The sequence below is a fragment of the Girardinichthys multiradiatus genome, chromosome 6 (assembly GCF_021462225.1).
Source record: "Girardinichthys multiradiatus isolate DD_20200921_A chromosome 6, DD_fGirMul_XY1, whole genome shotgun sequence".
Taxonomy (NCBI): domain Eukaryota; kingdom Metazoa; phylum Chordata; class Actinopteri; order Cyprinodontiformes; family Goodeidae; genus Girardinichthys; species Girardinichthys multiradiatus.
In genome coordinates, this window is record NC_061799.1 from 37,171,560 (window position 1) to 37,182,653 (window position 11,094).

At 36.1% G+C, this 11,094-nt stretch overlaps 1 protein-coding gene across 1 annotated transcript; it reads right to left on the bottom strand.

Moving 5' to 3' along the window:
• Positions 1 to 739: 739 nt before the first annotated feature.
• On the bottom strand, positions 740 to 6,033 carry LOC124870313 (putative ferric-chelate reductase 1). The gene is made up of 7 exons (XM_047368924.1): positions 5,948 to 6,033; positions 5,455 to 5,534; positions 4,667 to 4,876; positions 2,927 to 3,037; positions 2,369 to 2,522; positions 2,102 to 2,227; positions 740 to 1,620 (listed from the first exon to the last, which is right to left on the bottom strand). The coding sequence occupies exons 2-7, from the start codon at positions 5,530 to 5,532 to the stop codon at positions 1,568 to 1,570; spliced, it is 732 nt and encodes a 243-aa protein (XP_047224880.1). The 5' UTR covers positions 5,533 to 5,534; positions 5,948 to 6,033; the 3' UTR covers positions 740 to 1,567.
• Between the last annotated feature and the right edge of the window lie 5,061 nt (positions 6,034 to 11,094).

An 11,094-nucleotide genomic window follows, 5' to 3' on the forward strand; every position in this document is an offset into this window, starting at 1 on the left:
TACCAGCTAAAAACTTTGGATACGTGTCGGATTACCAAGGTTTCTAATCTGACTGTTGGTGTTTGTTTTCTTTTTTATATATGATGTTAAACCATCTAGCAACTGAAGTTTATTTGGAAAGCAAACCAGTGTTGTAAATGTTGAGGTGACTGAAAAAAGCTAAAAGGATTGGATGTTTAAAGTTTAGGAGTGTTTTTTTGGGGGGGTTTTTTTAGATTTTTTTTTTTACTTTTGAAAGAAAAAAAATATCCTTGGAAGTTTGAGTTGCCATGTTTTTTAGCCCTGTGGTTTTATTGGCAAAATCAGAATGAACATAAACGTGACAAAAAAACATTTATAAATTTAGCATCTTTTTACCACCTGAGAAAATGTTCATTCATGCTACCACATAGAAAACTAAAAGGCCCTCAAATTTATTCAAATATAAAGTATATGTGACAAAAAGATAGGTTGTAGATTTATGAATTTGAAGCTGAAAGATGATCTATTAAAATGAAACATTGGGGACACCGCAGGGCTGAGTGTCAGAGCACCTGCACCATGTTTGGATGCTGCAGTCCTCAACGTAACTAAACTTCCTTCCCCAGCCCAGTTACTGCATGTCTTCCTCTTCTCACTCTGCCTGTCTTTCTGTCAACATACTAAAAATTAAAGGTTGTTTTGGAGATGAAACATTTGGTGTCAAAGACCCAAGCTGTAAAACAACATTGCATAGACTTAAAGAAACACAAAAAAATACTTCAATTCAGAATGTTTATTGTCATAAACACAGAACTGTGATGTGCTTATCAACATTTTCTCCTGATTATTCTATTATTCCTTCTTAAATGTTTTATGCCTTCACATTTCATTTCTTCTATATCTTGTTAGGAAGCATAGGCTGCATAAATATGTGCTTCATGTGCATCATCTTGTCCAAGTGGCCCTTGGCCTCATTGTCAAGGTTTAGTCATCTTTCACATTCTCCCACACACTTGCAAAAGGTGCAGACTGCTGCCAAGTGTCTTATCAGGTGGCTTTTCTTATTGGTTAACCAAATCGTGACAAGACAACCTGTTTACTATGAACATCAGAATGTTGGTTGACCACAAAGGAAATTGAAATCTTTCTTTCAGTTAGAACGTTTTTCAGGTAAAGTGAGTTCTTCATGTCGTGTTGCTAACCGACCAATGACTGTCTCTACTGAATAATTATCAATATGGCAATCCTGAGCTGGGATGAGCACCCCTTAAGGAATGTAATCAGACTTAATAAACAGATGAGACTTGCTCACATTTTCCACAGTAAGAAACGCATTTAAAAACATTATTTGTGAGGCTAAGTGATTCCAAACGGCTGTGTTATTAGATATATTTACAACATTAAAAAAAATAGGGTTTCAGAACCTATATTATTAGTTTCTTCATCTATAACTTAGAACAAATAGGGCAAAATATAATCTATATGTCTGCAAATAAACATTTATAAAAACACTTTATAAACAATAGGACACTCGGTTTTTGCTGCTTTAAATCAGCTTCCTTCACTGTGTCTGTTGGTTTATATTTGGCTTCATCTCTGGACTCGATCAGGCAAACTTCAGGATGGACAATGTGAGGAAGCTCAGCAGAGGCAACACAGCTGGAGGGGAAAAATACAGCAAAACGTTAAATAGAACTTCTGAATGTAAAATCACACAACACAGGACAGATTTAAGTAATTAACTATAGAAAACTGTATAAATGAGAAATTTTATATTAGTTTCAGGTTCAGTTTATATTAAAATGCAGATCTATCAAATTTTTTTATCTGAATAAAATCTCTTCGCAGCAGTTTTCATTTTTTTTCTGAAGACAGAACTTTTATTTAAACAGTTTAAGTCTGTTTGCTGCAGAGGAACAGGATTAACGTTTTGGGAACTACGAACATCCTGTTAATACACTTAAAAATGTTTCCTTTGTTGTTGAGCAGAAACCTTTAATAGCTTAAAGGAAAATCTGTGCAGTAATACTTGGAACACTGTAACATGTTTTTCAAACATATTATTTGGAACTGTTTTAAATGTATGCAAGTTAAATATATACAGCATTTAGATGCAAATCTTTATTAAGTCAGTGTTTACCATTAGAGTAGAGAGGACGGTTGGCCCCTGATGGTGCTGCTGTGGTGTTTGTTGTAGAGTTTGGCAGAAAGACGGAAAGATCTAGGGATCCACTGTTTCGAGCAAGGTTGAAGCGTCCGAGTGTATCTGAAAAAGAAATCATGGTTATTAAGTTGTGCTTTAAAAATATGCAAATTTGTATCCTTTAAAAATTTGAAAGAACGAAGCATTGAAAAAAATTAACAATGAAACATAAAAAAGTGTTTTCCTTTAAGTTTGTGCTCTTACTTCCGTCGAATGGTCCAGATCCGATGACCACTTGAAAGGTAGTATCTTTGTTGGCCCTGGTTTGCAGGGCGGTGGCGGTGGCATTCAGATTAGAAACACTAAACTTGCACTTGATGTTTTCACCAACAACGCTGCTTTGAAGGCCTGTCACATTCTGTAAAGTTGAAATCAGAATCATAAATGCTTTCGCGTAGAGTTAGTGGATACATTTGAAAACAAATGTGTTGTTCGCAGTGAGAAGCACATATAAAAATATTTTTTAAACATATTTTTTAGTGGTTGCCAATTTTTAGGGATGATTTGTGAACACGTGTCCCCATTTTGTTTCTGATTATTTAACATTTTTCTATATTATACCAGCATAATGTGGTCTTTCAGCTGGAATGAATATATTTCAAAATTCAGTGTTTGATTGCTTCTTTGACCTGTATGATCCACATGGCTTTTTAGTGAGTTTTGAATACTCTTATTCTCCTTTACAGTGCAGAAATAGTTTAATTCCAATAATTTTCTAGAAATAGGAATAAAGTGATAATAAAAGGGAAGTCAAGCTCCTACCCTAGCAAGTGATGTTAGGTTTGCATTGACGTTGTCTAAAGTCATTGTCATGAAGAAGAAAGTCCTGTTGCTTGAGCTGTTTTGACCACAGACGAAAAGCATGGTGGAGCCCTGTAGAGAGAAGCAATGATTGTTAGGAACAATTCAGAGTCATGAAATATAAGAAAGCAAATTCAAAAGTGTCTCTATTAAAGCCAGGCATCAGTAAATAAAGTGACATTTAATATAGTAATTTTAGTCCACACCTTCAGAAATCGTCTCAGGAGCTATGCTCCTGTCTAACTTTCACAAAGTGGCTTTAAAACCAAACGTTTAGTGCGCCTTTAATTATTTGTTGTGGAAGCTTACTTTTCTGGTGTCATTACAATATCCAGCTCTAACATTAATTAAGTTTCTTCAGAAAGAACTAGCCTTGTAAGTTTTTAGATCTTAATGTTTAAAAACAATCAATGGTTTTAAAAAAAAAAACAAAAAAAACAACTGGCACTAAAAATAATAATTCAGAGCTGTATAAGTCTATAAATATAATTGTTAAAAAAATGCTTCATGGACTCAGAACTTTAAAGCAGGAGTAACGTTTTTGTTAGATCTATTCCAAGACTTATGGATTTAATTAGTTACTTTGATCTTGTTAAAACAATGCCTCATTTTTTACGTTCAGACAGAAATTATGAATATCGTGTAAAGTGTAAAGTACTACACACATTTGAAGGGATTTTCAGGAGGGTGGCTAATGCTAGTGCATGAACCTTGCTAGTTCCTTAAATAAAACTCAGATTTCTGACTTTGTTTTGTGTATTTAAATTTTTTTCAGTTGACGTTACTGTAGACCGTCTAAGCCATCATCGATCGTAATATTTAAGTAGCTTGACTTTATTACGATAAACTGAGTCTAGCTAAGTTAAGTCAAGCTAAAATAAACTGAGCTAAGCTAAGTTAAGTTAAGCTAAAGGAAGCTAAGGTAAATTAATATAAAGGAATGTAAAATTAACTGATCTAAACTAAATTAGGCTTAACAAAAATAAACAGCCAAGCCTTCCCGGGCGCCGTAGTTAAACTAAACCAAGCTAAAATAATAATATATATTACTGGTAAATAATAATATACCAGCTATAACATAATATTGTTATATGGGTATTAATCAACAAATCCAAAAGATTTTTTGGTGCCACTTACAATATAGTTACATATAGTTTATGTATACAATTTTCATACAAAAACAAATCTATCCTTGTCATAAAGCTTTCTTTAATGAGGCACAAAAATTTTACGAAAATGAAAAAAAAACCTGTAGCTACTTCTTATTTTAAATTTATTATTCAGAGGTTTGTCGTTTCTAAATACGTAACCTATTAAGCTCATAAATGCCTGTTGCTATGTCATATTCAACTGTTGCATTTGATCCCTGTTGCTATTGACTGAGACCAATAAATGTCCAAATAAAGAACTGTGCTGATAGGAACATGATGAAGAACAGTCGATGCTCTGGCTAGGTCTAATATTTGCTCATTATATTACCAGCCATTACATTTTAGGGACCATTAAACCTAATGTTTGCATTCTGTGTCTAGAAATCACATGTTCCAGTGAATGTCTGTCGTAGTAAAGCTACAATTGTCATGGATTATGCATACCTTTAAATTTATTTGGTGTCAGGAGACAATACTAACAAAAGGCCAATTTGTTCCAAACACTTATTTACATCTGTCTTTGAAAATATAAAAAAAATGTGTGTTTTACCACAGATGCATTCTGGGAGAGACCTAGAGCGATGTATCCTGTAGAGTTTCCACTGAGTTCAAAGGTGAGATCAATGCCAGTTAGGTTGTTGAAGGCAGTGGCCTTCCCAGATCCAAAAAGACATGGGGTGGTATTTACTGCAGGGTCGCATTTGACAGGTTCCTCCAGGCAAAATTTGGTTGTGCCACATCCGGTCCTAGTAATCTCAACCTAAGGAGACAGAAACATAGCCAAAGTCAAAAAAGAGTCAACAGATTCTTCAAGTTGTTGGTTCTGGTAGAGATGATCTCTTAATTGACCCAGTATGGCTTTAATGTGAAGAATATAACAACATAAACAACACTTTAAAGTTAATTAAACTTAGAGGAAACTCTGACAGAGAGAATTGGTTTAGTTTTATTGCACAAAACATGATACAACAGTGACTATTGAAACCCCTTAACAAGGTGTTGTTAAGCTCTAAGTAAACCACCAGTTACTGTTACAGTTTAACATGACCAAATCAAAACATTTTAACCTTTCTTTGTTGCCCCTTGACTTTTATATTTTTCTGAGTTTGTCCTCTGAGTCTATTAAAGGTTGTTCAAACGGCAACGACAAAAATCTCTATCGGTCTTAAAATCACCAAATCAGCGTGAATTTGTGTTGGTAAAATTAAATTGTAGACATTTTTGAAGGTTCAGATCTTTAAAATTAAGCATAAAACAAACTTTTGCTTGTAAGTACAACAAGGTTGCTGATAGGAATGTAGTTTAAATTATGAAATTATGATAATAATAAATACTAACCTGTGAAAGCACTGGCTGGAAACCCAGAGTCAGGAAAACCATCATTGTGGCGATAACCTGGATCAATGTACGCTCCATTCCTGCCAGGAAAACACACGTCATTCACATAAACCATGCTAGAAACAACAAAATCTTTGTTTTGAGAATTTCTACAATTATAATTACTAAAACATTGAAAAGGTTAGAAAAGTTCAAAATGTGTGTGCACCATTAAAATCTAAGATTTTAAAATCAGATTCCAGATATAAACATTATAGAACAACATTTAACATTATCCTGTACTATATGAGAAAATACAAAGGAAAACAAATAAAACAATTAGACCATTTTCTATTTTTTTTAAGGTTTATTCAATTGTTTCAATGACATTTAATCATTATGTTGTGTGGTGTACTAAAAAAATCACATTTAACCATCTGCCCAATGTGTAAATTATTAGAACTAACCAAAATAGTTTTTGTAAAGAGACAGATTAAGTAAAATCTTGACTTACTTTTTGTGAAGGTGAAGGTTAAAAGCTGGGTTGAAGCAGTGATAAGCTGTTTCAGCTTTAGGAGCAGATATCAAGTTGCATTAACGTGGGGAAAGCCGACCGAGCTTTATACATACACCTGAGGAGGGGCGGGGCTTTAGAGGAACACCTCTCTTTGTTCGGGATACAGTGGGTTTGCTTTCCTTTGTGTTTGTGTCATTGGAAAAAGGTTTCTGAGAAACAAGTTCTGTCACTGAGGGAAATTTCTTTTTAGGTGAAGCTGAATGTTTGAACTCTTCATATGGCTTCTCTGAAAGATTTATTATAGTCCACAGTTATCATAGAACTGTTTGAATCATAATATAGCCAAGACCTATTAACAAAAACAAAGATTAAGTGGCACGACCCATAGGGTTAAATAAGAATGTATGCTTTTGCTGGTACTCTGAGTTCAACGTGGACCTGATGGTGCGCTCTGGATTTTGGTCCTGATGCATAACTCAAGTGTTGCTGAGCTTGCTGATGGCTGGACATTTTCCTCCTGGAGATTCTGTCAGAGAGCAGAATTTATGGCTCCATCAGATACAGCAGGTGATTCAAGTCCTGTTGCAGTAAAGCAGTCCCACACCATCACACTACCACCACTGTGTTTGACTGTCAGTAGAATAGTCTTTTTTCAAAATGCCTTGTTAGTTTTACTCCAGATGTCGAAGGATGCACACCTTCCAAAAGGTTTTTTTCGTTGTCTCATCAGTCTGCAGGACATTTCTTCAAAGGTCTTGGGGATCATCAGGATGTTTGTTGTCATACAAGCCATTTTTGCCCCAGTTTCTTTCTTATTGTTGAGTCATGAACAACGACCTTAACTTAGTCAAGTGGGGGCTTTGGAGTTTCAGAAGTTGTTCTGGGTTCTTTTGTGACCTTCCGGATGAAACATCGATGCACTCTTGAAGTCATTTTGGTAGGCTGGCTCTTACCTCCATTAGGTAAAAGCTGAAATTACGCTAAAATTGAAAGAAATGTGTGTAATCACAGTTAATTCACGATTAAAAAAGGTATTTTAAGTATATATTGACAAAGGCTCAGGTCGGATTGTATAGCCTTTGTGCCTAATAAATGAAATTATACGTTAAACACTGCAGTTTGGATTTTCTCAGGTTGTCTTTCATAAAGGACAAAAACATGAAATCTGTAAGGGTGCAAATACTTTTCAACCTGAAAAACCTGGACAAAATATTTGCCTGCATAACTGTGACTTCTTCAAAATGTTTTGCAAGTGATGGAAACTCATAATTAGTTCACAACCTGGAATGTTACACCTGAAACAGAGTAAAAACATTGACGTCATCAGTTAAAGGAAACCAGATGTTTTGGCTTTATGAAGCCAAATGAGGTGGTGCTGCATTCCTTCCTAGCTACGGCCTCGTTTTACGGGTATCAAAACTTTTCGATTAGTCATTTTGTTGCTGGATTCTTTCCAGTTTGTATCATCTGGATTTGATGCCAAGTGAGTTACAATGAATATATTAAAGAGACACAAGCAAAACAGTCGTTCTGTGATGCGGATGCAGAATATTGATTACATTTAAGAGAACATAATTAGACGTAAACATATCCAAATATTACAAAGATTTCCCCTGAAACAGTGTTTTAAAGATTGATTCACACGTCGTACACAAAGAGGGTCCCAACCGTATTTAAATGCAGTCTCATATCTATGAAGGGAGTTCAATTTGTTTCTCTTTTTTCCTTCATTCTCCATAAATTTAGTTTTGTTACTAGAAGAAAGTAAATGATTAAGTAATATTAAAAATCTTATCAGCGGGTATTTGAGACGTTCAATTGACAGTAACTTCTCATAAAGTCAACAGGATGAACTTCCTTGTTTGTAGACTAGGTTGTGGTTTATTCTCAGGGTGAAATAATCTGTTTATTTAGTTTTGGTGAGGAAGGCCATGCAAACTTATAACGGATCAGTTATCACCGAGAACGAAACTGCATTTCTGAGTCAAGCTTTGAGTTTTACATGAGGTTAAACTGGACTCACACAATGTTCATTTATTGCACTGTATTTTATTTAATCGTATTTATTTACAGTCTTCTTTTTGGATATAACCGTTTTATTTCTCCTTTTCAAGCTTTTGGGGTCTAAATGTGTGTTTATAGCATCTTTTAAAAATGTTATTCATTTCTGGAAGTTTAACATCTCTGTTTGGGTTTAAACTTAAGAAGACAAGTTTTTACCAGTGCATTAGAGGTAAATTATGCAAAAGAAAATCGCACAAAAGATAAACTGACATTTGTAAAATGAACTTTTTTAAAGCTTTTTAACTCAGATGGAGATGCTTAGAAATGCCATGGTAACCGTTGGTAAAATTCAATCTAGTTCATTCAAATAAGTAAAAGTGACCCTCTTGTCTCTCACTGAGTTTAGCGCTAAAGTGAAACACAAAATTTTGTTACACAGCTTCTCTCAGGGAAGTTTGACTTTATTGTTGTGTTATCTTTACAAGAACATTTAGTTTGATCCTAACCCAACAGACAGGCTTTTTGTTTGCTCTTCAGCTGTGAACTCCTTGTGGCACAGTTTAATCAGGCCGAGCCCTGCTCAATTATGTGTTATTGCGAAGGACAAAGACCAGAATAAAAGCAGTCTGTAAAACAACAATGAGACTTTTAATTGAGGGAAACTTCATGTGATTACTGGTCTGAGCAAGGCTGGCTGTCATGGTGATGCTATTGAAATAAGTGTGGACATCTTAACACGTAAATAATCTGTTAAATAACCTGTAGTATTACCAGTGTTTCAATATACCAGGCTATATATAGAAAAAAAGGATATTACTATGTTGAAGTACTTATTGGTTTGCGAACTACTGTCTCTCTCCTTGACCTTCAGTTCAGTTTTATTTATGTAGCGCCACTTCACAACACGTCATCTCAAGGCTCTTCACAAAGTCAATTCAATCGAATCAGACAGATTTCAAGTCAGGTTTGCTGTTGCTATCAAATTATAATTTTTTTCTGTTATTTGTTTCTGTGCCGGTCCGTTGTGGTGAAGAGAGAGCTGAGCCGAAAAGCAAAACTCTTGATTTACCGGTCGGTCTACATTCCTACCCTCACCTATGGCCATGAACTTTGGGTCATGACCGAAAGAACAAAATCCCGGATACAAGCGGCTGAAATGAGCTTCTTTTGTAGGGTGGCCGGGCACTCCCTTAGAGATAGGGTGAGGAGCTCGGCCATTCGGGAGGGGCTTGAAGTAGAGCCACTGCTCCTCCACATCGAGAGGAGCCAGTTGAGGTGGCTCGGGCATCTATACTGGATGCCTCCTGGAAGCCTTCCTTGGGAGGTGTTCCAGGCACGTCCCACCGGGAGGAGGCCCAGGGGACGGCCCAGGACTCGCTGGAGGGACTATGTCTCTCGGCTGGCCTGGGAACGTCTTGGGCTCCCCCCGGAGGAGCTGGAAGAGGTGTCTAGGGAGAGGGACGTCTGGGTGTCTCTGCTGAGTCTGCTGCCCCTGCGACCCGCTCCCAGATAATGCGGAAGACGACGAGTACAAATACGAGTATTTGTTTCTATAGAAAGTATGCCTTGGATAGATGGAGTCATTGATGGAGCGGTTGCTGCTATTAACCTTATATGCTCTTTGTTTTTTTTTCCCATAGAAAGTGTTACTGTTTCAGTGCATCTGTCTTTAGCCGTGTCTCCTTTCTGGATAGATCTACTGAATGAATAACTGCTGTCCTTAACCAAGTATGTTTTTATTCCCGACAGCTGGCTCAGTATTTCTTTGAGTACCTGTGTTTCTTTCCTGGATGGAGTCACTGATGTAACCTTTGCTGCAACATAATTTGTGTGCTTTGTTCCCCTTTCCCATAGAAAGTAGCCCTTTCATAGACTGAGTCATTGATAGAGAATTTGTTGCTTCTAACTTTGCCAACTCTTTGTATTTCTGTCCCACAGAAATTACTTTTTTGCTGAGCCTTCTTCCAGATGGATTATCTGGTGAAGCAGCTCTGCCATTAACTCTGTGCTCTATCTACGTTTTTTTATTATTTCCCACAGAAACACAGAAAGTACTCCTGGCTCAATGCTTCTGTGTTAAGCTGTGTGTCTTTATTCTGCCACTATTTATACCAAATACCCCCTGTTTAGTGCTTCCCTGTGTAGTGTCAGTGTCAGTTTCATGGACAGAGTCATTGGCAGAGGTATTGTTGTCATTAACTTTATGTACTTTTTGTATTTCTTTCTCATAGAAAGTACTAGTAATTCAGTGCTTCTGTGATTGTTATGTTTGGATGAAGCCTTTAAAGGAGCAACTGCTACCATTACCTCAAAGTTAAGAACTTGATACAAGCTGCTGGACTTCCTTAGATAGACAGGTTGATCAACTGGCATAAACCGTTTGATAAAATTAATAGGTTTATTTTAATTTGAGTTCATTATTGTGACTGTATTAAAACGAATTTGATGGATTTGAATGGAATCTGTATAATTAGACATGAATTGGACCTCTTAGTCTTGTAAATGCCTTCAGATGACATTTGCTTTAAAAAGGCATTGTCTAAGTAAACTGAACTGAACTGAATTGAATGACTTAGCAATTAAACTATTTTCAGAGTCATGGATGGAGATGGAGTGACTCTTGCTAATAACATCCTGATGTTTTTTTGAGAAATGTCCACTGACAACCTTTAATCATCTGCGCTGTAGTGATGCCTGCCTCCACCCTGATCATCTTGACCCACATTTTGATGCCATGGAGGTATACTAATTATAATTTTCCACTTTAAAATGGGACACTCCGCTAACCACCTGACATGCCTGTGGCTGTCATAGATTCCTTTTTTACAAAATGACTTGAGGCAGTTCCAGTATGCTGAGTAACTAGTAATTTAGCGTGCCAAAAGTGTTGACAGGTATAACAACTTTTGAATGACTATTCAGAAAATTGAAAAAGGGTCTGAATGTAAATGTTGAATCCATTAAAGATGACATAATTGGAAGGTGTGACAGCAAAGCTGTCAGCACACTGTTTCCTATCTTACCATGTATGTTTGTTTATCTAAAACAGAGTTTTACATGAAGAATTTAAGTACATTTTGGTAAACGCCAAACAGTCCAAAGCCTATGAATGTTTGAATAGTTTGAATAGTGCCAGTGTA